At 48.9% G+C, this 26,441-nt stretch overlaps 1 protein-coding gene across 1 annotated transcript in view; it reads left to right on the forward strand.

Annotated features, from left to right (window-relative positions):
- Positions 1 to 26,441, forward strand: part of musk (muscle, skeletal, receptor tyrosine kinase) — a 157,791-nt gene that overhangs the window by 36,862 nt on the left and 94,488 nt on the right. Inside the window, exons 6-8 of the mRNA XM_078214049.1 lie at positions 3,930 to 4,054; positions 6,513 to 6,672; positions 24,771 to 24,777. Of these exons, the coding sequence (XP_078070175.1) occupies positions 3,930 to 4,054; positions 6,513 to 6,672; positions 24,771 to 24,777 (292 nt within the window). The remainder of the gene's footprint in view (positions 1 to 3,929; positions 4,055 to 6,512; positions 6,673 to 24,770; positions 24,778 to 26,441) is intronic.

Here is a 26,441-nt window from a genome sequence, read left to right on the forward strand (position 1 = left end):
TGTTGTGAGACTTCTTACTGTTATTGGTGGAACACAGTAAGAGTTTTAACAACACCAGGTTAAAGTCCAACAGGTTTATTTGGTAGCAAATACCATTAGCTTTTGGAGCGCTGCTCCTTCGTCAGATGGAGATTAGTCAGTGCTCCGAAAGCTAATGGCATTTGCTGCCAAATAAACCTGTTGGACTTTAACCTGGTGTTGTTAAAACTCTTACTGTGTTTACCCCAGTCCAATGCCGGCATCTCCACATCATTATTGGTGGAACCCAGACCTTCCCATGGCTCATTCTTCAGTTTGTGAGCGGTTGAGGAGTCCTGGTCCTTTCTCGATGGAGTTTAGAAGGAGGAGGGGGGAATCTCATTGAAACTTACAGAATACTGAGAAGCCTAGGTAGAGTGGACATGGAGAGGATGTTTCCACTAGTGGGAGAGACTAGAATTCGAGGGCACAACCTCAGAGTGAAGGGACGCTCCTTTAAAACTGAGATGAGGAGGAATTTCTTCAGCCAGAGAGTGGTGAATCTGTGGAACTCTTTGCCACAGAAGGCTGTGGAGGCCAGGTCATTGAGTGTCTTTAAGACAGAGATAGATACGTTCTTGATTAATAAGGGGATCAAGGGTTACGCGGAGAAGGCAGAAGAATGGGGATGAGAAAAATATCAGCCATGTTTGAATGGTGGAGCAGACTCGATGGGCCGAATGGACTAATTCTGTTCCTACATCTTATGGTCTTATTGAGAAACCCAGTGAAGGGCAAATCCCTTAGCGCTGGACATCACCAAAGTTGGAAAGGGTACGAGAAAGGGTAGATAAATGAACAATTAGCTAGTTGATGCTAAAGCCAGGATTTGAACTCACCCAAAAGTCAATGGAAAGAAAGAGAAGTAATGAGTTACACACTTTAGAGATTCTGCGAGAGAGTGAATGAGGATGTTGCCTGGGCTGGAGAATGTTGAATGCTGACAACAGTTGGATAGGGAAGGATTATTTTCTTTGGAAAGGGAGAGGCTGAGAGTGGAGATCTCAGAGAGCAACACCAAATTAAAATGTATAAAAGCCTGAGGGTTCTACTTAGAGTGGGAAGATCTAATCTCCTTAGTTGAGTGGTCCATAACCAGAGGACAAAAATTTAATGTAGGGGTTAGAGAGCTTAGAGGGGATTCAAGGGGAAATACTTACACTCAGAGGGTGACCGTGTCCAGGAACTCACTTTCTGAAAGGGTGGAGGAGGCAGAAACTCTTATAAATATCCAAAACGAATGTGGATGTGTAGTTGAGTTCCGCAATCTATAAAGCAATGGACGAAGAGCTGGAAAGAGGGATTAGACTGGATGGCTCCTTGACAGCCAGCCCAGACACAATGGGCTGAATGGCCTCATTTTGTGCTGTAAAGTCCATTGATTAGTGTAAACGGTTTAAGAAACAGTGCAAGAACCCTTGGATCTTCAATGTTTGCATAACAAGGAGGTTCTTTATGCAAAGATTCACAAAAGGTGTCATGTTTGCCCTAGGTCAGGGTTGTTTTCGCTGGAGTTCAGACAAATGACAAAGGATCTCATAGAGACTCATAAAATTCTAGCAGGACTAGACAGGGTAGGTGCAAGAAAGATTTTCCCGATGGTGGGAGTGTCCAGAACCAGGGGTCACAGTCTGAGGATTCGGGGCAGACCATTTAGGACGGAGGTGGGGAGACATTTCTTCACCCAAAGAGTGGTGAGCCTGTGGAATTCATTACCACAGGAAGTAGTTGATGCCAAAACATTGAATGTATTCAAGAGGCGGCTGGATATAGCACTTGGGGCAAATGGGATCAAAGGTTATGGGGAGAGAGCAGGATTAGGCTATTGAGTTGGACGATCAGCCATGATCGTAATGAATGGCAGAGCCGGCTCGAAGGGCCAAATGGCCTCCTCCTGCTCCTATCTTCTATGTTTCTATGTTAAACAGATGCTAAAGATTTAAAACCATTGGTTGTTGGTGATCTGGACACCTAAAAACTTGAAGCTCTCGACCCTTTCTACTTCGTCCCCATTGATGAAGACAGGAGTATGTTCTCCTCTACGCTTCCTGAAGTTGATGACAATCTCCTTCGTTTTGTTGACATTGGGGGAGAGACTATTGTTGCTGCACCAGTTCACCAGATTCTCTATCTCATTCCTGTACTCTGTCTGTTTGATATCCGAGCCACTACCGCGGTGTCGTCAGCAAACTTGAAAATCGAATTGGAGGGGAATTTGGCTGCACAATCATAAGTGTTTAAGGAGTATAGTTTACAGGATAATGGAAAAAGGCAGGAGTGTGGAACTTAGCACGACCGCTATCTCACTGCCAGTCGATTCTCATTATCAACTGATTGGGAAATAGTGAGAGTGCTTCAAACATTTTGTTATTTGCGATCATTACGTATCTAGGATCTTAACCGCGATGACCCTTTAAGGGAGATAGTATTGTGTTCATTCATAGGTCAGGCATTCTGAGAACGTCCACTTCACTTTTGATAGTCATTCAGAAAATGCCAGTTGAGGGCAAATGTGTATGTGGAGCTAAATGAAGAAAGATCTGTTTGTGCCACTCCCTTTGAAAGCTTTTTAACACTGTTGGCACACACAGGGTTAAACTTGGTCAGCTACAGGTTAAAAAGTAGTTTTAAAAAATCATTGTAAGTTCAGAATTCTGGAAGTAAGAGATGCAGAATGTGAACTGGTTGAGTGCTGCTCGAACAACTTTCAGAAAGCTCGTTGCCATCCAGGATAAAGCAACCTGCTTGATTGGCATCCCAACAACCATCTTCTACATCTATTCCCTCTGCTAATAATGCGCGGTGGCTGCCATCTGTACCATCTACATGATGCACTGCAGCGACTCACCAAGGCTCCGGAGCGGCACGGTGGCACAGTGGTTAGCACTGCTGCCTCACAGCGCCAGGGACCCGGGTTCGATTCCCGGCTTGGGTCACTGTCTGTGTGGAGTTTGCACGTTCTCCCTGTGTCTGCGTGGGATTCCTCCGGATGCTCCGGTTTCCTCCCACAGTCCAGAAATGTGCAGGTTAGGTGGATTGGCCATGCTAAATTGCCTATTAATGTCAGGGGACTAGCTAGGGTGAATGCCTGGGGTTATGGGGATAGGGCCTGGGTGGGATTGTGGTCGGTGCAGATGGGCCAAATGGCCTCCTTCTGCACTGTAGGATTCTACGATTCTTTGACAGCACTTACCAAACATGTGATCTCTACCAGCTAAAAGAGCAAAAGCAACAGACGCACAGAAACTTCACCACCTGGAGGTTCCCCTCCAAGCCACTCACCATCCTGACTTGGAAATATATCGCTGTTTCTTCACTGTCACTGTATCAAGCCCCTGGAACCCCCTCCCTACACCACATGGACTGCAGCGGTTCAAATTCTGCCCACACAGTTAACATTTCAAATCCAAGTTGTCTTTTATTCCGGAATATTCTGAAGAAAAGTCATACTGAACATAAAACGCTAACTCTGTTTCTCTCTCCACAGATGCTGCCAGACCTGCTGAGTATTTCCAGCTTTGTTTTATATATATTTTTTAAAAAGCACATTATCGGATCATTATCACTTGCTGCTTGTGGGACCTTGCTGTGCACAGATTAGCTGCTGTATTTCCTATATTATAAAAGCAGCTAACCATCAGGAGTTGGACGATCAGCCACGATCGTAATGAATGGCGGAGCTGGCTCGAAGGGCCGAATGGCCTCCTCCTGCTCCTGTCTTCTATGGTTCTGTGTCGGACATCCTGAGGTCATGAAAGGCGCTCTATAAATGCAAATTCTTCCTTTCCTAAAGATACAGAATGTAATAAAATTAAGCGCTCTGCAGAATAATGAGGCGGCAAAAGTTACTGCCTGAGTGACAGATTTTTAACACTGGTGGCATTCTCTGTTTCTCTTTTGTTTCTTCCCAGTCCCGGCCAGGATTGTGAAGGCCCCAACATCGCAGAATGTCAGCTTTGGGTCCGAGGTGATTCTACAATGCAAGGCAACAGGCTTTCCGATTCCCACAATCAAGTGGCTGGAGAATGGAAAAGCTGTGAGTGTGCGTTTCTACATATGAAGCTGGTCTCAGTAACGGTGACCATGAAACCATTGTCGATTGTCATTAAAAACCCACCTGGGTCACTAATGTCCCTTTAGGGAAGGAAATCTGCCGTCCTTACCCGGTCTGGCCTACATGTGACTCCAGACCTACAGCAATGTGGTTGACTCTCAACTGCCCTCCAAGGGCGATTAGGGATGGGGAACAACTGCCAGCGATGTCCACGTCCCATAAAAAAAAACAAATTAAAAAATGCTAGCGATTCTTAATTGCATTAACCCATTCAGGAAGCAAGTGTTGTGTTCATACATCAGGCAGAAAATGAGAATAAAGTGACTCCGTGCCCAATGTCATGGGTGTCATGGTTGGGTTAGCGTTATCTGTTGCCATCAAGGTGTCTGCAGTGGGAAATAATGTAGGGAGGTGGGTACAGATATTATAGCAGCTTTCAAAAAGGAATTGGCGGTGGAGTTTGTGGGGGGGCTCTGGGAGAGACAGTTAGCTCGGGGGGGGGGTGTCATCGCTCAAGTTGGGGTGTCCGCGTCATTCAGGTCGGTGAGTCTGTTGTTCAGGTCAGGGAGAATGTTGTTCGTGTCAGGGGGGGCATGTTGGGGGGTGGGTTAGGGATGGGAAACAGGTGCGTGTTGGGCTGTGAGGAAGATCGGGGTGGAAGGGTGCTTAGTTGAGGGGGCGTGGGGGTGGCCCCTGCGGGTTGGGGTGCGGGGGTCCCCCCTGTGGGTTGGGGTGCGGGGGTCCCCCCTGCGGGATGGGGTGGGGGGGTTCCCCCTGCGGGATGGGGTGCGGGGTGGTGCCCCCTGCGGGATGGGGTGCGGGGTGGTGCCCCCTGCGGGATGGGGTCAGGGGTGGTGCCCCCTGCGGGATGGGGTGCGGGGGTCCCCCCCGCGGGATGGGGTGCGGGGTGGTGCCCCCTGCGGGATGGGGTGCGGCAGTATCCCTCGAGGGTTTCGGCGTGGGTGGTGTCTATTCCGGGGCTCAGTCTGGGTTTTAACGCAGTTTCTCTGAAGTTAGAAGTTTTCTTTTCTTCTGACTCTTTCAGAGTAACTATCAGGGTAAAACTGGCAGAAGCATCCGGAGCGAGCAATTTAAATCACTTTGTCAGATGGTTCCCAATGCAGCGCGATTGTCCTGGGGAGTTAACATTTCCAGACAATGATCAGAGAAGCCCTGACCTGGGAATCTCTCAGAGGGATTCTCCAGCGCATGGAGTGTATTCCTCAAATGCGCCACTGGAAAGCCTGGATATTATGGTTCTTGATGCCCAGTGACCATTCACCGTTGCCAACAACCCCTCCCACGGTGAAGTTCGTGGGACAGAAACAGTTCTCTATTTGGCTGAAGGCATTTAGAATTTGAACCGCACAAACTGTTAAACATAGATCCATTATTCTCTCTTCCTGGTAGACTCCCTCTGCTGGTACATGTGTGTATGATAGCTTCAAGTGGACATGATGAATGTTGCAATTTTGAAAACACTACACCTAACCAACCCTTCCCATCCATCACCTCTTTCCCTTTGGACAATCCATTATCCTCCTCAACCCCTTGTTTCACTGTTGTTCAGTCGCTGCCTTCCATCTATACGGTGGCACAGTGGTTAGCACTGCTGCCTCACAGCGCCAGGGACCTGGGTTAAATTCCCGGCTTGGGTCACTATCTGTGTGGTGTCAGCACATCTCCCCATGTCTGAGTGGGTTTCCTCCCACAGTCCAAAAGACGTGCTGATTAGGCTGCATTGGCCGTGCTAAATTCTCCCTCAGTGTACCCGAACAGGCACCGGAGTGTGGTGACTAGGGGATTTTCACAGTAACTTCATTTCGGTGTTAATGTAAGCCTACTTGTGACACTAACAAATAAACTTTAAACTTACCGCAGAGTCCCATGCACTCTTCCCCCAAGAGGACGTATTGAGAGGCAGAAAGGGAATTCCTCCACTTTCTCTCACCTGCTTCCCTCAAAGGGGTTTGTGAACTCTCAAAAGTCAGCCAGTTTTGTTTTGAGGGATAAAATAACTGAATCCAGGAGGAAACATAAATACCTTTCTCTCCAACTAGCTGGTTCTCAATTGCTCTGTCAGGCTGTCCGGTGCTGTTAGTAATTAGGATCTCCCAGGTGCATGTGATTAAAGTTGATCTCAGCAGAGACCAGAAGCAAGGCTCCCTGTCCGAATCATTTGTAAAACCCTACATCACAAAACAAAGGATCAGAACCCATTTTCACTCTTAACTCACGTGCCTTCTCAGTAGAAAATAAAATCATGTTACGTGAGTTTGACCTCGGTTATATTTTTCTTCCAATCCTTGTTTCCTTGTTTTCCAGGGAATGGCTCCATCAGTAAGCTTGTAAACACATTCAACATCCAGCTTCTGAACCTGGTGTTTTCTTGGGCAAACTGGGTTGTCTGAATCTGGTTTCTCATTTGTGATTTCTGCAGGTTCCCAGGGTTCTGGTGGAGAATCGCATAAAGGGAGAGTTAATGGAATCCAGGCTGCGTGTTCATGTTACTAGGCCTTCACTGTTCACCTGTCTGACCACAAACAAACACAACGAGAGAAGCACCACAGCTAAAGCCACCGCTACACTCGACATCATGGGTAAGTCAGGAATCGCCGCCTTCCTGTTTTATTTTAACTCTTTTCTGGATGAAGTTTATTTATTAGTCTAACATGAACACTGCAATGAAGTTACTGTGAAAATCCCCCATCCCGGCGCCCGTTCGGGTCAATGCACCCTAACCAGCACGTCTTTCAGAATGTGGGAGGAAACCGGAGCACCCGGAGGAAACCCACGCAGACACGGGAAGAATGTGCCGACTCCACACAGACAGTGACCCAAGCTGGGAATTGAACCCGGGCTCCTGGCGCTGTGAGGCAGCAGTGCTAACCACTGTGTCACCGTGCCGCCCCAGATGTATTACATGGATGCGCAATACGTACAGGTTAGAATAGAATCCCTACATTGCTGAAGGAGGCCATTCGGCCCATCAAATCTGTACCAACCACAATCCCACCCAGGCCCTATCCCCATAACCCCATGCATTTTACCCTAGCTAGTCGCCCTGACAATAAGGAGCAATTGAGCATGGCCAATGCATCCTACCAGCACGTCTTTCAGACTGTGGGAGGAAACCGGAGCACCCGGAGGAAACCCACGCAGACACGGGGAGAACATGCAAACTCCGCACAGACAGTGACCCGAGGCCAGGAATCAAACCCACGTCCCTGGCGCTGTGAGGCAGCAGTGCTAACCACTGCACCACCGTGCCGTCCAGGTTCCCCAGGTTAGTAGCCTAACCTTACCATCCAGGGCATCAGAGACTAGCCTGAAGTGGGGGGATACTGGCCTGATCCAGGGGTCAGATACTGGGCCTGAGCCAGGGGGTCAGACACTGGGCCTGAGCCAGGGGGTCAGGCACTAGCCTGAGACAGGGGGTCAGACACCAGGCTGAGCCAGGGGGTCAGGCACTAGCCTGAGCCAGGTGTCAGACACTGGGCCTGAGCCAGGGGGGTCAGACACTGGGCCTGAGCCAGGGGGTCAGGCACTAGCCTGAGACAGGGGGTCAGACACCAGGCTGAGCCAGGGGGTCAGACACTGGGCCTGAGCCAGGGGGGTCAGACACTGGGCCTGAGCCAGGGGGTCAGGCACTAGCCTGAGACAGGGGGTCAGACACCAGGCTGAGCCAGGGGGTCAGACACTGGGCCTGAGCCAGGGGATCAGGCACTAGCCTGAGACAGGGGGTCAGACACCAGGCTGAGCCAGGGGGTCAGACACTGGGCCTGAGCCACGGGGGTCAGACACTGAGCCAGGGGGTCAGACACTGGGCCAGGGGTCAGACACTGGCCTGAGTCAGGGGGTCAGACACTGGGCCTGAGCCAGGGGGTCAGGCACTAGCCTGAGCCACGGGGGTCAGACACCAGGTTGAGCCAGGGGGTCAAACACTGGCCTGAGCCAGGGGGTCAGACACTGGCCTGAGCCAGGGGGTCAGACACTGGCCTGAGTCAGGGGGTCAGACACTGGGCCTGAGCCAGGGGGTCAGACACTGGCCTGAGCCAGGGGGTCAGACACTGGGCCTGAGCCAGGGGGGTCAGACACTGGGCCAGGGGTCAGACACTGGTCTGAGTCAGGGGGTCAGACACCAGGCTGAGCCAGGGGGTCAGACACTAGGCCTGAGCCAGGGGGGTCAGATGCTGGGCTGAGCCAGGGGGTCAGACACTGGGCCTGAGCCAGGGGGTCAGACACTGGGCCTGAGCCAGGGGGTCAGACACTGGGCCTGAGCCAGGGTGTCAGACACTGGGCCTGAGCCAGGGGGTCAGACACTGGGCCTAAGCCAGGGAGTCAGACACTGGGCCTGAGCCAGGGGGTCAGACACTGGGCGTGAGCCAGGGGGTCAGACACTGGGCCTGAGCCAGGGGGTCAGACACTGGGCCAGAGCCAGGGGGTCAGACACTGGGCCTGAGCCAGGGGGTCAGACACTGGGCCTGAGCCCGGGGGTCAGACACTGGGCCTGAGCCAGGGGGTCAGACACTGGGCCTGAGCCAGGGGGTCAGACACTGGGCCAGAGCCAGGGGGTCAGACACTGGGCCTGAGCCAAGGGGTCAGACACTGGGCCTGAGCCCGGGGGTCAGACACTGGGCCTGAGCCAGGGGGTCAGACACTGGGCCTGAGCCAGGGGGTCAGACACTGGGCCTGAGCCAGGGGGTCAGACACTGGGCCTGAGCCAGGGGGTCAGACACTGGGCCTGAGCCAGGGGGTCAGACACTGGGCCAGAGCCAGGGGGTCAGACACTGGGCCTGAGCCAGGGGGTCAGACACTGGGCCTGAGCCAGGGGGTCAGACACTGGGCCTGAGCCGGGGGGTCAGACACTGGGCCAGAGCCAAGGGGTCAGACACTGGGCCTGAGCCAGGGGGTCAGACACTGAATACAAAACTGGCTCGGTCAAAGAAGACAGAGGGTAGCAGTGGAAGGGTGCGTTTATGAATGGAGGGCTGTGACAAGTGGCATTCCTCAGGGATCAGTGCTGGGACCTTTGCTGTTTGTAATATATATAAATGACTTGGAGGAAAATGTAACTGGATTGATTAGTAAGTTTGCGGACGACACAAAGGTTGGTGGGTTTGCGGATAGCGATGAGGACCATCAGAGGATACAGCAGGATATAGATCAGTTGGAGACTTGGGTGGAGTGATGGCAGATGGAGTTTAATCCGGACAAATGTGAGGTAATGCATTTTGGAAGGTCTAATACAGATAGGAAATATACAGTAAATGGCAGAACCCTTAAGAGTATTGATAGGCAGAGGGATCTGGGTGTACAGGTACACAGGCCACGGAAAGTGGCAATGCAGGTGGAGACGGTAGTCAAGAAGACATACGGCATGCTTGCCTTCATCGGCCGGGGCATTGAGTTAAAAAATTGGCAAGTCATGTTGTAGCTTTATAGAACCTTAGGTAGGCTGCACTTGGAATATAGTGTTCAATTCTGGTCGCCGCACTACCAGAAGGATGTGGAGGCTTTGGAGAGGGTACAGAAAAGATTTACCAGGATGTTGCCTGGTATGGAGGGCATTAGCTATGAGGAGAGGTTGGAGAAACTTGGTTTGTTCTCACTGGAGCGACGGAGGTTGAGGGGAGACCTGATAGAAGTCTACAGGATTATGAGAGGCATGGACAGAGTGGATAGTTAGAAGCTTTTTCCCAGGATGGAAGAATCAGTTACGAGGGGGCACAGGTTTAAGGTGCGAGGGGCAAGGTTTAAAGGAGATGTATGAGGCAGATGTTTTACAGAGGGTGGTGGGTGCCTGGAACTCACTGCCGGGGGAGGTAGTGGAAGCGGATACAATAGTGACTTTTAAGGGGCATCTTGACAAGTACATGGATAAGATGGGAATAGAGGGATATGGTCCCCGGAAGGGTAGGGGGTTTTAGTTAAATCAGGCAGCTTGGTCGGTGCAGGCTTGGAGGGCCGAAGGGCCTGTTCCTGTGCTGTAATTTTCTTTGCTCTTTATTCTTTGTTCTGAGCCAGGTGTCAGACACTGGGCCTGAGCCACGGGGGTCAGACATTGGGCCTGAGCCACGGGGGTCAGACATTGGGCCTGAGCCAGGGGTCAGACACTGGGCCTGAGCCACGGGGGTCAGACACTGGGCCTGAGCCATGGGGGTCAGACATTGGGCCTGAGCCACGGGGTCAGACACTGGGCCTGAGCCACGGGGTCAGACACTGGGCCTGAGTCAGGGGTCAGACACTGGGCCTGAGCCAGGGGTCAGACACTGGGCCTAAGCCACGGGGTCAGACACTGGGCCTGAGCCACGGGGTCAGACACTGGGCCTGAGCCACGGGGTCAGACACTGGGCCTAAGCCACGGGGTCAGACACTGGGCCTAAGCCACGGGGTCAGACACTGGGCCTGAGCCACGGGGGTTAGACACTGGCCTGAGTCAGGGGTCAGACACTGGGCCTGAGCCAGGGGTCAGACACTGGGCCTGAGCAACGGGGTCAGACACTGGGCCTAAGCCACGGGGTCAGACACTGGGCCTAAGCCACGGGGTCAGACACTGGGCCTAAGCCACGGGGTCAGACACTGGGCCTGAGCCACGGGGTCAGACACTGGGCCTGAGCCACGGGGGTTAGACACTGGCCTGAGTCAGGGGTCAGACACTGGGCCTGAGCCAGGGGTCAGACACTGGGCCTGAGCCACGGGGGTCAGACACTGGGCCTGAGCCACGGGGTCAGACACTGGTCTGAGCCACGGGGGTCAGACACTGGGCCTGAGCCAGGGGGTCAGACACTGGGCCTGAGCCACGGGGGTCAGACACTGGGCCTGAGCCACGGGGGTCAGACACTGGGCCTGAGCCCGGGGGTCAGACACTGGGCCTGAGCCAGGGGGTCAGACACTGGGCCTGAGCCACGGGGGTCAGACACTGGCCTGAGCCAGGGGGCCAGACACTGGGCCTGAGCCAGGGGGTCAGACACTGGGCCTGAGCCAGGGGGTCAGACACTGGGCCTGAGCCAGAGGGTCAGACACTGGGCCTGAGCCAGGGGGTCAGACACTGGGCCTGAGCCAGGGGGCCAGACACTGGGCCTGAGCCAGAGGGTCAGACACTGGGCCTGAGCCAGGGGGTCAGACACTGGGCCTGAGCCAGGGGGCCAGACACTGGGCCTGAGCCAGGGGGTCAGACACTGGGCCTGAGCCCGGGGGTCAGACACTGGGCCTGAGCCAGGGGGTCAGACACTGGGCCTGAGCCAGGGGGCCAGACACTGGGCCTGAGCCAGAGGGTCAGACACTGGGCCTGAGCCAGGGGGTCAGACACTGGGCCTGAGCCAGAGGGTCAGACACTGGGCCTGAGCCAGGGGGTCAGACACTGGGCCTGAGCCAGGGGGTCAGACACTGGGCCTGAGCCCGGGGGTCAGACACTGGGCCTGAGCCCGGGGGTCAGACACTGGGCCTGAGCCAGGGGGTCAGACACTGGGCCTGAGCCAGGGGGTCAGACACTGGGCCTGAGCCAGGGGGTCAGACACTGGGCCTGAGCCATGGGGGTCAGAATGTTTGAGGTCTAATTGCTGTTCCAAAAAAGCGGCTGGGAAGGTAAGTTTTTAAAAATTCCCTGAAAACTTCCTGCCCCCAGCAGCCCTCCACTGACTTAATAATCCTGTTTGTTCTAAACAATGTGGGGGGGAGGTGGGGGGGGAGGGGGGCGGGGGGGGGGGGGGCGTGGGGGTGGTGGGGGGAGACGACATTGTTTATCTCCTCAGTTGAGGGGGTGGAATGGAGTTTAACAGCTGGTAAGGATTGTCTGTGAATTGAGTGTGTCAGTGGTTTTTCCATTGTGTTGGCAGCTTCATTAACCTTACCTCATAGTTGGCACTAATTCATTCTAATGGCTATTAATTCATCACCTTTCCTCAGCGACAGACTTACACAGTCTCCGAGATTCAGACGTTAACCACACTGGGCTGTCTGAGTGAGCATGGGAATTGTACCCAAATTATAAATCTACGTTATAAAGTATTGAACAGAATTTACAGCACAGGAACAGGCGAGTGTTTAAGTTCCACACGAACCTTTATCCACACCTCTTCATCTCACTCTATCAGCCTGACCTTCACGTGTTTAGCCAGCTCTCCCTTTAATGCATCTATACCGTGGACCTCAACACCTCCCTGAGGTAATTAGTTCCACATTCTCACCACTCTCGGGGTAAAGACGTTTCCACTGAATCCCCTCTTGGATTTATTAGTGACTATTTTGTATTTATGGCCCCAAGTTTGGCTCTTCCAGATGTGGAAACACCTTCCCTATTTCTACGCTATTAATCCCATTAGTGTTAAATTCTCAAGGCAATTTTCAGGCCTTAAAACCTGGAGCCTTGAAACCTCTAAGCTCTGACTGAATTACCCTCGCTAAACCTCTCCACCTCTTTAAATCTCTTTCTTCTTTTAAGATGCTCCTTAAAATCGACCTCATGATTAAGCTTTAGGTCACCTGTCCCTAATATCTCCTAATACGTCTCACTGACAGGGTTGGTTGTTATCTTTCCCCCTGTGAAGTGATTTGGTCATTTTATTTAGTGAAGTACAAGTTGTTGTTGATATGGTGCATGCCGTTAGGTATAAGGAAGTTATTACATGACAAAAACTAGCATTAACATGGGAAATGGGCTGCACGGTGTGGTTAGCACTGGTACCACACAGTGCCAGGGACCTGGGTTCAATTTCTGGCTTGGGTCACTGTCTGTGCAGAGTCTACACGTTCTCCCCGTGTCTGCGTGGGTTTCCTCCGGGGGCTCCGGTTCCCTCCCACGGTCTGAAAGACGTGCTGGTTAGGTGTATTGGCCATGCTAAATCCTCCCTCAGTGTACCCGAACAGGTGCCGGAGTGCGGCGACCAAGGGATTTTCACAGTAACTTCATTGCAGTGTTAATGGAAGCCTACTTGTGACACTAATAAATAAATGTGGTAAACACTGGGGTAGATAGAGAGATGGGCAATAAATTGGATAAGCCAGTGACACCCAAATCCCAAGAAAGGATTTTTAATAAAGGGACGGTATTGGTTTAGAAGTTTCAGGGTGACTAGAGATGGGCAGTAAATGCGGCCTTCCCAAAAGGTTGCCACATCCTGAGGGGAAATCAATCATCTGAGAGGAATTAGAAGATAAAATCAGATCCAATGGACAGGCAGACCGAAATTCTGACTACCAAAAATGGTCAGTGTTGGTGCTAAATTAGCTTATTGAGCAGTTCGGAAAATTGGAAGGAGACCTCACTGAGTCTCCACCCAATCTGCACAACATGCAAACATCCAGCAAGGCCGAGGGGGAAGCCTCCATCTTAATGCTAATTTTTGTCATGTAATAGCTTCCTTACAACTAACGACATGCACCATATCAACAATAATTTGTACTTCACTCAGGAAAATGACCAAATCACTTCACAGGGAGAAATAACAACTGACCTTGACAATGAGCCATATGAGGAGATATTAGGGACTGGTGACCTAAAGCTTAGCTCAACTTGTCCATGCCGCCCAGTTTTTACCACAAAGCTAATCCCAATTGCCCGCATTTGGCCCATATCCCTCTATACCCATCTTACCCTGTAACTGTCTAAATGCTTTTTAAAGACAAAATTGTACCCGCCTCTATTACCACCTCTGGCAGCTTGTTCCAAATACTCACCACCCTCTGTGTGAAAAAATTGCCCCTCTGGACACTTTTGTATCTCTCCCCTCTCACCTTAAACCTATGCCCTCTAGTTTCAGACTCCCCTACCTTTGGGAAAAGATATTGACTATCTAGCTGATCTGTGCCTCTCATTATTTTATAGACCTCTATAAGGTCACCCCTCAGCCTTCCACGCTCCAGAGAAAAAAGTCCCAGTCTATCCAGCCTCTCCTTATCAGGATGTTGAAGATATGGCCTCCAATAGTGGAGCAGTTGAAATAGAAACATCGGAATTAGGAGCAGAAGTCGGCAAATTCAGGCCTTCGAGCCTGCTCCGCCATTAATCAGATCATGGCTGATCTCTTTATTAAACTAGAAAGAGTGTGGAAAAGATTTAGTAGGATGCTACTGGGATTTGATGGTTTGAATTATAAGGATAGGTTGGGTAGACTGGGACATTTTTCCCTGGAGCATAGGAGGCTTAGGGGTGATCTTATCATTTCCCCAAGGTAGGGAACTCTAAAACTAGAGGGCATAGGTTTAAGGTGAGAGAGGAGAGAAACAAAAGGGTCCAGAGGGGCAATTTTTTCACACAGCATTTAGACAGTTACATGGGTAAGATGGGTATAGAGGGATATGGGCCAAATGCGGGCAATTGGGACTAGCTTAGTGGTAAAACACTGGGCGGCCTGGACAAGTTGGGCTGAAGGGCCTGTTTCCTTGCTGTAAACCTCGATGACTCTATTGCCGGAATTTTACCACCTCACCTGCCTGAGGCTCGTAAGATGGAAAATGCAGTGAGCTTCGCCTGCCAGTAAAATTCCGACCTACGACTCTCTCTGGTCTCAAATCCACCTGTTCCCCATATCCCCTTATCCTCTTTTTTATTAGAAATATATCCATCTCCTGGAAGAAATACAAAAGGCCAAAGATCCTGGAAGGTTGTGGGGCTGGAGGAGTTAGGGTTCTTCTATTTTTACCCCCGGCAAGATAAAGTTATTCAGTCGTACTTACTGTCAGTTTAAATATTCAGCTAAAGAAGATTTTCATTCATCATAAGAGCTTAATGGACTTGATCTTAAGATAAAATGTCCTCTCTCCCAAGAGTAGTCAGATGTCTCAAGACAAAATCTACACAGCACAGGTATATTATAGCAAAAAATATCTCTCCCAAAACTTAGTATTCACTATTATAGAATCCAGGAAGAGTTGGGCTTCTTGAGATTTACCGAGTGAGTTTACAACTTTTAAAAATGGTTACTTACATGGAAACTACAAAAGGTCGTGAATGTAGCCCAATCCATCACGCAAACCAGCCTCCCATCCATCTGTCTACACTTCCCGCTGCCTTGGAAAAGCAGCCAGCATAATTAAGGACCCCACGCGCCCCGGACATTCCCTTTTCCACCCTCTTCCGTCGGGAAAAAGATACAAAAGTCTGAGGTCACGTACCAACCCACTCAAGAACAGCTTCTTCCCTGCTGCCATCAGAATTTTGAATGGACCCACCTCGCATTAAGTTGATCTTTCTCCGCACCCTAGCTATGACTGTAACACTACATTCTGCACTCTCTCCTTTCCTTCTCTATGAACGGTATGCTTTGTCTGTATAGCGGCACGGTAGCATAGTGGTTAGCACTGCTGCTTCACAGCTCCAGGGACCTGGGTTTGATTCCCAGCTTGGGTCACTGTCTGTGTGGAGTTTGCACATTCTCCTCGTGTCTGCGTGGGTTTCCTCCGGGTGCTCCGGTTTCCTCCCACAGTCCAAAGATGTGCGGGTTAGGTTGATTGGCCATGCTAAAAATTGCCCTTAGTGTCTTGAGATGTGTAGGTCAGAGGGATTAGTGGGTGGATATGGGGGTAGGGCCTGGGTGGGATTGTGGTGGGTGCAGACTCGATGGGCCGAATGGCCTCTTTCTGTACTGTAGGGTTTCTATGATTTCTAGCGCGTAAGAAACAATACTTTTCCTGCAAACTAATACATGTGGCAATAATAAATCAAATCAAATCAAAAGCTTAATAATACTTTAGGATTGTATTGTAAGAATGCTTTGAATATTACAGAGTGAATGCAAGATAAACTTATTCATCTTTATATAAGGTATGCATTTACTTAAAAGTAAACAAGAACTTCAAATCCACTTAGAAGATAAAAGTAGGATATTTAAACAAATAAGAACCAGCTTTTTATACTCGCACTCAAAAATATAAAGTGTAGATTTCTGTTGTCTGTGGGTGGAATTTTACGGTTCTATCAATGGCAATTAATTTTGGAATGGCTCACTGCATTTTATGCACCTCCCCTGCCCCCCCTCCCCCACCACAAGGGGGCTGTGAAATTCTGTCCCTTGTCTCAGCTTGAGGGGGAAAGATGTCAGATCTTGACTCTCCTACAACTCTGAAGGTCTGACTGCCTTGCAGATCTCATAGGTCTATCTTGTTCACCTAAATTACTCATTTAAAGAAAATATCTGACTTTGGGTAACTATTGTCTGTTTTACGGTTAGACCTCTACGTCTGAAAAATGATCGGGAAGCAGAAAAATGGAAAAAGAAGATGTCTTTTTCTGAAACATGGCTGCAACATCATCAGCTTTAGCGTGGTCCCCTCTGTCCATATGTGTTAAATTAATGCTTTCTGCTTTGTTGCAAAGCAGCTTTAGCTAATCATTTTTAACCCTTTCATAGACTGAGTCAAATCCTTAACGCAGAAAGTTACGGTGGGATCAGAATCTGAGCAGCTGCCACATTCCTTCTGAAGAGAGTTCCATGAAACCATTGTTGTAAAAACCCATCTGGTTCACTAATGTCCTTTAGCGAAGGATATCTGCCGTCCTTACCTGGTCCAAATCTTCCTTTTGCTATAACACTGAATCTGGGAAATTCCCCAAGGGATTTATAACCTAACTCTGGAATTTCCTCACTCTCCATTATCTCAACCCCCTTCCTCAGCACATCGTGCAGTGCGTTGGTTACCAGTGGGCCTAACCCGCAGTGCCAAAAGCTCGACTTTCTAACAATTTAGGTAAATACAACAAAGAACAATTTGCCCCTGGATGGAGCACCAACAGGAAATTTGCACGCAGTTGCTGTTTGTTCCCCATTTAAAGGAGACACCTCCTCTTCCTGTACTGTCATGTTTCTATGGTAACTGGATACTTCCCCAAAAATAAATCTGGCAGGTGCTTGAGGTGCTTTCATTAAAGGATTGCCAATTGGAAAATTTCTCAGGTTACAAGGGCTTTACAGCCTGGCCATTAATTACAAATGCACAAATTAGTGGCAGGAGGAGGCCATTCGGCCCCTTAAACCTGCTCCACCGTTTGATAAGATCATGGCTGATCTACTGTGGCCTCAACTCCACAGAGGGAGGCGATGGCCCAGTGGTATTATTGTTAGACTATTAAATACAGAAACTCAGCTAATGTTCTGGGGACTTGGGTTCAATTCCCGCCATGGAAGATGGTGAAATTTGAATTCAATTAATTTTTAAAAATCTGGAATTAAGAATCTATTCATGATCATGAAACCATTGTCGATTGTCAGAAAAACCCATCTGGTTCACTCATGCTCTTTAGAGAAGGAAATCTGCCGTCCTTACCTGACCTGGCCCACATGTGACTCCAGAGCCACAGCAATGTGGTTGACTCTCAACTGCCTTCAGGCAACTAGGGATGGACAATAAATGCTGGCCCAGCCAGTGATGCCCATTTCCCTCGAAGGAATTATAAAAAAAAGAATTCTGCCGACCCCTGATAACCTTTGACTCCTTTAGTTAATCAGAAATATGACCCATTGGCTCAATGCCAATGTTTCTCCTCCACACAAACATCCTCCCTCCCCTTTTCTTCTTGCTCTATCCTTCCCTTCCTTTCCACATCGTAGGCTTGTCTCGGATTCCACTCCAACGCATCTTGGCTACTCACCTCGCCCGCTTCTGAAGCAGTCTCAGGATAACTCACACAGCAGATATGTGGGGCTTAATTATCAGACACTATCCCTGACCCCACCAGGGGTCAGGAGTAGAGGCTGGGGGACAGGGTGCCTGAATGTACCAGCACTGGCTAGTTGGTGTCTATATTGGGACCTGCTGGCCAATTTGGAGGGGTGTTCGGAGGCCAGGAAGGTGAGTAGGCAATCAGGCTCATTAGGAACCTTGTTCAACTAAGGTTAGCAAACCAACTGTGATTTTCCAGTTTCCTGATATGACAGGGGGCAGATCAATGACTGGAGGTGGACACTCAGGGATAGGCTGTGGTGTAAGTACTCCAGGCAGGCCTAAAGGTCTTCCCTATCTGTCTGGCTGGAAGTGCAACTAAAGACCAACCCATAGAGGGGAATTCCCCCCCTATCACCCCACCACCTCACCTCACCTCAAACCCCACAGTGGTGGCCTTGCTGCTTTTTAGAAAAGTTTTTAAAATGTGGCTCAGAGGGCAGCTTCTTGTTGAGACGCCCTCTCAGTTACTGACCTTCTACTGCACCTGAGCACCCCTCTCAAACTGGAAGGCCTCTAATTGGTTATCCAGCTTCAAGAATCCCACATACTGCCCTTAATTGGATAAGGAATCTGTCTGCATGCCAACTAAGGCCTCACCCGCATGAAAAATCCTAACTTTAATGTGAGACTGGAGAATTCCAGCCTAGGTCAGGTGACCAAAAGCTTGGTCAAAGAGTTTTCAGGAGTATCTTAGGGGATGGTGAGGTAGAGGGACGGCGAGGCACAGATGGGGAATTCCAGAGAGTAGGGCCTAGGCAGCTGGAGGCTATCAGTGGTACACAGAGAGATTAAAATCGAGCAATGCACAAGAGGCTGGAGTTAGAGAAGAGCCGATATCCTGGAGAACTGTGAGGCTGTGTAATGACTTTAATCAGGCAATTGAGGTGGGCCTGTTAGAATATGAACTCCCTGATTAAGGGCCCCCCGAAGTTAATTTGATTTTGTTTATTTGGTTGGACAACAAACGATGTCCCTGATTAAGGGCCAAATTTTATCTTCATAGTTTGTAATTGAGATGGCATTTTTTTTCTTGAATAGTGTAATGTATTTTTCCATTTGTAATTGTTCTGTAATAAAAAGAGAAGGGCCAAATTGATGGGCCAATCAGGGAGTCCCTTGCTTTGTACCTAACCAGGCGTGTCAGTTCCTCTGGGACTCCGAGTGTAGACCGCTGACTGAAAGCACTCTGTATGCTGCTGTCAGACTTGTAAATAAAGGGATTTTGGTGAAGGAGCTTCTGCCTCCGAGGGCTTTTACAGGCTGAAGGGGCAGATATTACAGAAGCAAGGTAGGGGGTGAGGTGATGTGAAAGCAAGGATGAAAATGTTTCAAACAGGAGTCAGCAGGCTCAGGGGTTGGTGGATGGACAGAACTTGGTGCAGGTGAGGAGATGGGGAGCTCAAGGCCTTTTCAGAATCCAAACAAAGCCACCTTTTAGCACAATCGCAGCGCACGCAGGGGCCAGGGTACACAGAATTGGAACTATTCAGTGTCAAACTTATTCTTTTAACTTGGCAGGCAGATAAATAGATGGCAGAGTTCAGCGAGAGACCATCAAACAATTTGTCCTCCAAAGCAAACTTAATCGGGCAGCAGAAATCCAAGTGGAAATCCTGTCAGCTCCTGCAATGATTGTGTTCAGATTAAGAGGTCGTCTGTCGCCAGACATAACAAAGGTGTTTTCTTTTCCCTCTTCTCAGAATGTTTGATCTCGCTGCTTTGTGCTACATCAACCCCTCGCTCGTAGTCTCATTGCAAACTCATGCTGGGAAAGACATTGGCAGCCCCGGCCAACAGATTGTTAGCTCGAAGATCCAGAGTGATTCTGGTTTCAATTTACCAACCCCGCAATGACCTTAACCAATGATATTGATGTGGACACTAATACTCCAATGCATTTTTGTTTTAAATATTATAGACAGTCTAGTTTCGTCTTAATAACGCAGAGACTTGTATTAATGCCATTTGAAGTCATAACATGAAGATTAACCAAGCTTGCTCTGGCAATGAAAATATATTTACTGTTCTCTCTCCCACTTTGATATAAAGTTTCACAGCAGAGATACTGGCCATTCAGCCCAGTTGGTCTCTGCTGGGTTTTATGCTCCACACTGTTCCCCTTCTGTCTTACTTCATCTCATCCTATCTACAGAGTCTGATCGTTTCTCCCTCCTCCAGTGTTTATCCAGTTTTCCCTTAAAGGCATCCGTGCTATTTGCCTCAACCACTCCCTATGGTAGCGAGTTCCACACTCTCACCACTCTCTGGCCATAGATATTTTGCCTGAATTCCCTGTTGGATTTATTAGTGACTTTTTGATTTGATTTGATTTATTATTGTCACATGTATTAACATACAGTGAAAAGTATTGTTTCTTGCGCACTATACAGACAAAGCATACCGTTCATAGAGAGTGCAGAGTGTAGTGTTACAGTCATAGCTAGAGTGTAGAGAAAGATCAACTCAATGAGAGGTAGGTCCATTCAAGAGTCTGATGGCAGCAGGGAAGAAGCTGTTCTTGAGTCGGTTGGTACGTGATCTCAGACTTTTGTATCTTTTTCCCGATGGAAGAAGGCGGAAGAGAGAATGTCCGGGGTGCGTGGGGTCCTTAATTATGCTGGCTGCTTTTCCAAGGCAGCAGGAAATGTAGACGGAGTCAATGGATGAGAGGCTGGTTTGCGTGATGGATTGGGCTACATTCATGACCCTTTGTAGTTTCTTGCGGTCTTGGACAGAGCAGGAGCCATACCAAGCTGTGGTACAACCAGAAAGAATGCTTTCTATGGTGCATCTGTAAAAGTTGGTGAGAGTCATCGCTGAAATGCCAAATTTCCTTAGTCTTCTGAGAAAGTAGAGGCATAGAGGAAAGAAGAGTATCTTATATTCACAGCCAATGGTTGTGGTCTCCCCTACGAGTGGAAGAATTGGGGTAGATTTAATTCTCCCCCCCCTCGGCAGGTTTGAAGATGAGGGCATGTTAAATCCAGTGGCATCCTGCCCTCTCACTCTTGCCACCACCACGTCCGGGGCTGCGTATCGGGCAGCCTGCTTTCCAGTGGGCCAACTGAGGCCCTCACTAAGGGCTTCATCTCGCCACCACCAACATTTGGCCAGCAGCAGAAAAGGCTTACACTGAGTGGTGAGCCTGGCAGGTTTCCCTGGGTGGGCAGGGAGGAGATGTCCCTCCTTAATTGTCCCCCTCAGCCTATCAGAGGGTCCCCCAAAGAGTAACTCCCTCCCAACCCATCAGTTTCCCTCCCTCATGTCTCTCAAATCCCAGCCCCCACTTCCTCGCCAACCCCCTAAGCAGTAACAAAATTCCAATCTCTCTTAGCTCTTCATCACCCGAGTGCAGTACTGGCAATGACCACCACTCCCATTGGCGCTACCAGTAGACCGAGAGATGCCAGCCTCTGGGGATCCGGGTTCAAATCCCACCACGGCAGATGGTGGAATTTGAATTCAATGAATGATATCTGGAATTAAGAATCGGCCGATGACCATGAAACCATTGTCGATTGTCGTAAAAATACATCTGGTACACTAATGTCCTTTAGGGAAGGAAATCTGCCATCCTTACCCGGCCTGGCCTACAAGTGACTCCAGAGCCACAGCGATGTGGTTGACTCTCAACTGCCCTCGGGCAACTAAGGATGGGCAATAAATACTGGCCCGGCCAGTGACGCCCATGTCCCACGAATGAATAAAAGAAACAAAAGCGAATAAAACAGCTTTGTGAGGTGGGACGTACTGTCCCTGAGGAGCAGTTCCTCGCCTGGGTGGGCTTCCCCCCTGCCCTGCTAACATTTTAGTCAGGGAGGCAGATTCATGGCACCCTGTGTAATTCAACCCATCTTCTCCATGTCTGCCCTATTAAACCCCTGCATAGTTTTTAAGACCTCTATCAGGTCACCCCTCACATTTCCCTTTTCTAGATTTATTCTATTTTTTCAAAACATCAATTTGATATGTCCTCCCTACCTTTATGTCTCTCTGTACAGTGATCTCCAGCCTCTAGCGCTAACAGCCAATTTCAGGCAATCAGTTGAGTTCATAATGTGTTTCATTTATACCTGCTCAAGGCGACATACATTCACACACAGGGCCACATCCTCTGCAAACAAAAGGAACATGTCCAAGCCTTGAGTCTCCTTTGAATTGCCCAGGAGCTTAGGGAGACAAGAGTTCTTTGTTGCTTTCTCCATGGCAACGCCTCACCCAATCAGAGCCAACTTCCCAACCAATCAGCACCCTCTTCTCCTGTTGACAGCATGGTGACACAGTGATTAGCACTGCTGCCTCACAGCGCCAGGGATCCGGGTTCGATTCCCGGCTTGGGTCACTGTCTGCGCAGAGTCTGCACGTTCTCCCTGTGTCTGCATGAGTTTCCTCCGGGTGCTCCGGTTTCCTTCCACAGTCGGAAAGACATGCCGGTTAGGTGGATTGGCCATGCTAAATTTTCCCTCAGTGTATCCAAACAGGTGCCAGAGTGTGGCGATTAGGGGATTTTCACAGTAACTTCATTGCAGTGTTAATGTAAGCCTACTTGTGATGCTAATAAATAAATAAATGTGGGAAACACTGGGGTAGACAGAGAGATGGGCAATAAATTGGATAAGCCAGTGACACCCAAATCCCAAGAATGGATTTGTGAGCCTACTTGTGACACTAATAAATAAACTTTAAATTGTGATAGTTTGAAATTTGGCATTCTTGTGTTTTTCCCGATGGGTGCAAGATGAAAATCTTTGTCAACACGTCTCGCTTTTCAGCAGTACTCAAGTTCTGAGTGACTGAGTGACTGTTCCCTTTACTAAATCTCCTCTTTAAGTTATTGGCTGTAAAAACATTGGGTTAGGTTAGGCAAATGTCAGCCAGAGTATTCGTGGGATAGACACAACCATGAGGTAAAGAGAAAGTAACTTTACTGCAAACATATCCATGGAACGGAATCAGAGGGATGGAGCGACGTGTAGCTGTGTTCCCCACCTCTCAACATTCCCAGCTGGCTAACAGATGCAGCAAAGTGACTGTTGAACGGGGGGCATGGTTAAAGAGAAAAGAAGCTTTTAACAAAAGCCCAGACTGTAAGAACAGTTATACCCGTCCAAGCAGAATCCATTCTTTGAACACAAGGCTGAAGCCAGATTTCTTCTGATTAGTTGTAGCTGGAATTCATATCCACAGGGGAGGCGATGGCCCAGTGGTATTCTCGTTAGATTATTAATCCAGAAACTCAGCTGATGTCCTGCGGACCCGGGTTCAAATCCCGCCACGGCTGATGGTGGAGTTTAAATTCAATTTCTAAAAATCTGGATTTAAGAATCTACTGATGACCATGAAACCATTGTTGGTTGTTGGAAAAACAGATTAGGGAAGGAAATCTGTCGTCCTTACCCGGTTTGGCCTGTACGTGACTCCAGAGCCACAGCAATGTGGTTGACTCCTAATTGCCCTTGGGCAGCCAGCGACGCCTATGTCCCACAAATTAATTTTTTAAAAGTTCCGTCTCCTCCCAGGCTACCATGGGCCATGTGGGTGGGATCTTGCTGACTCCAGTGCCGTGTGTCAGGTGTGGCTGACCATATTAAGAAACATTTCATCGCTCGGTATGTCAACCAATGCTTCCTAGCAACTTGGCTTTTGGCCAAGCGGAAACTGCCAGCCTTCTCGATCAATCTCCAGTCTGTGCACGTGCAAACCCCTTCTGAAATTTTAGTCTGTCAAAAGGCCATTCGGTGGAAGATACTGGAAGTCTGAAAATTCAACCCGACCCACGTTTAATCTGTCTTCCTTTTAAATATTTTTAACTGTGGCATTTAGCCTAACATTTCGTAGACAAACAGAGGTGGGTAAATGATCTGTGATCGGTAAAGTTTTTACTGATAACTATCATGCACTACAATGAGGGGGAAACCCCAGCTTTATGTGTCTTGGTCAAGCATTCATCAGTGAGGCAAGTCGTGTGAAAGGCTGGCGACAGGTCAGAGACACTCGTATTTAGTAAATTCCTGTTGGAGATCTCCCTTGAATTTGTCAGTATGGATATACATGTTTTTACAACTTTAATCTCGTGCCCTCAAAATACTCCATCAACTTTCAAAATACCATCCACTACATGCCCTTTCATTTCACCCAAATGTCTCAAATTACTCAAAAGTTTCCCTGTCTGTATCGAGCGATCAATCTGAAATGTGTTAAAATTCTTGCTCACCTAAACTTGCTGATTTTAACCTTAACCCTAGACTTTGCTTCCAGGCAGAGAGCTGTACCCTGATTCCTGTTTAATGGTTGCTTGCAACAAACATGTTTAAGGATTTGTTGAGATGTTGCGAATGTGACACGCATTCTTCTCTCTGCAGGACCTCAATAAAGTTGCTGCATATTTATAGTGTCCGATTCCCACCACACCTGTCCACCCAGAGCTAGGGCCCCTCACACACACATACATGCACATGCATAGATCTCAAGGGTTCAGGGTGAAGTCTACACAGCTCACACACACAGACACACAGACACAGAGACTCATGGACACTCACATTGTGCAGTCTAGCACAACTCTCAGACACACACAGATCTTGAAGGATCAGGGTGCAGTGTGACAAATCTCTCTCTCTCTTTCAAACACACACACACACACACACACACACAGATACAAACACAGACATATATATGCTCACACACATGGAGTGCAGTTGAGCACAATTCTCAAACCCAACACACACACACGGTGCAGTTGAATACAGCCCTCACACACACACGCACACACATACACATGGTCGGGCTGAAGTCTAACACGGCTCACGCACATACACAGAATTGGGGAGTAATCTAACACAACTCATAGACACACACACAGGAATAGCTCAGGATGTAACTCTCCTTACACAACACACGTACACACACACACGCACACTTATACACACACACTCACTGCATCTTACGTTGATGGACAAAAGTCTAACTTTCCTCTTCTTCTTCTTGGTTTTGGATTCACTCTGTCCGATCTCCAATGGAACCTGCTACTTCCCCATAGAATGGAGGTAAGAGTACGGAATTATTCTGAAAGATTCCTGGGCCGCTGCACCAGTTGTCAAAGCAGCAGTTGTTTCTGTCCAGCATAAAACAAAAACGCCAAATGCCACATTTGACAAAAGATAAAAATGTAAATGTTTGTGATGCTTTTTATTGGAATGAAGTGAACAGACCACTCAGAGAGAGGGAGTTTCACCTCTCCGGGCGGGGCATGGAAAGTGTGGAGATTTTGTTATCTGTGGCTCTCTCTGTCCTGGCCTATCACAGTAAGAAGTTTAACAACACCAGGTTAAAGTCCAACAGGTTTATTTGGTAGCAAAAGCCACACAAGCTTTCGGAGCTCCGAAAGCTTGTGTGGCTTTTGCTACCAAATAAACCTGTTGGACTTTAACCTGGTGTTGTTAAACTTCTTACTGTGTTTACCCCAGTCCAACGCCGGCATCTCCACATCATGACTACCACTGGCCTATCACATCAGAGGGTTCACATTTTCTGTTGGTCTCAAGGGGCTGGCTTTTCAGGGATTGGCCGCAGTGTGGTAGATAGTAAGTGGAGTTAAATCAGGGAGTTGCTTTGGGTCAGATGCTTTTTGCATTGTTATTCTCACTCTTTGTCCATTTTTGGAATGAAGGTTACTTCCTGGACAGGATGTTGCAGGCACAACATCAGCTTGTAACAACCAGCATGAATTCCTCACCTCTCATTGCGAGGCTCCAATGTTACGAGCACATTGGCGATTGTGTGCCAAGATTTTCTTCTCAATGCTGCACAGGAACAGGCCCTTCGGCCCTCCAACCCTGCGCCGATCATGATGCCTGCCTAAACTAAAACCGTATGCACTTATGGAGTCCGTATCCTTCCATTCCCATCCTATTCATGGATTCGTCCAGTTGCCCTTAAATGTCGCTATCGTACCTGCTCCCACCACCTCCCCGGGCAGCGCCTTCCAGACATTCACCACCCTCTGTGTAAAAAAACTTGCCTTGCACATCTCCTCTAAACTTATCCACAAGCACCTTAAACTTATGTCCCCTAGTACTTGACTTTTCTACCCTAGGAAAGAGCATCTGACTATCCACTCTGTCCATGCCACTCATAATCTTGTAAACCTCTATCAGGTCACCCCTCAACCTCTGTCGTTCCAGTGAGAACAAACCACGTTTCTCCAACCTCTCCTCATAGCTAATGCCCTCCAGACCAGGCAACATCCTGGTCAACCTCTTCTGTACCCTCTCCAAAGCATCCACATCCTTCCAGTAGAGTTGCAACCAGAATTGTACACAGTATTCCAAATGAGGCCGAACTAAGGTTCTGTACAGCTGCAGCATGACCTGCTAATTTTTATACTTAATGCCCCGACCAATGAAGGCAAGCGTGGTGTTGCCTCTTGATTACCTTCTCCACCTGCGTTGCCACTTTCAGTGATCAGTGGATAAGTATGCCCAGATCTCTCTGCATGCCAACTGCATTGTTAACTGTACAGTGGTAAACTTCAACATGGTGTAGAAAGATGATGTGTGTTAACTCACCATTCAGTGATGTGCGGGGGCAGGGTGGGGGGGGAGGGTTTACTTTTAAAACTGTTTTTACCCCTTCAGAGAGCCAGTATAGAGATGACGGGCTCAATGGCCTTCTTCTGTGCTTTAATCATTCTGTGATTCTGTAAATGGCA

The sequence above is a fragment of the Mustelus asterias genome, chromosome 6 (genome assembly GCF_964213995.1).
Source record: "Mustelus asterias chromosome 6, sMusAst1.hap1.1, whole genome shotgun sequence".
NCBI classification, from domain to species: domain Eukaryota; kingdom Metazoa; phylum Chordata; class Chondrichthyes; order Carcharhiniformes; family Triakidae; genus Mustelus; species Mustelus asterias.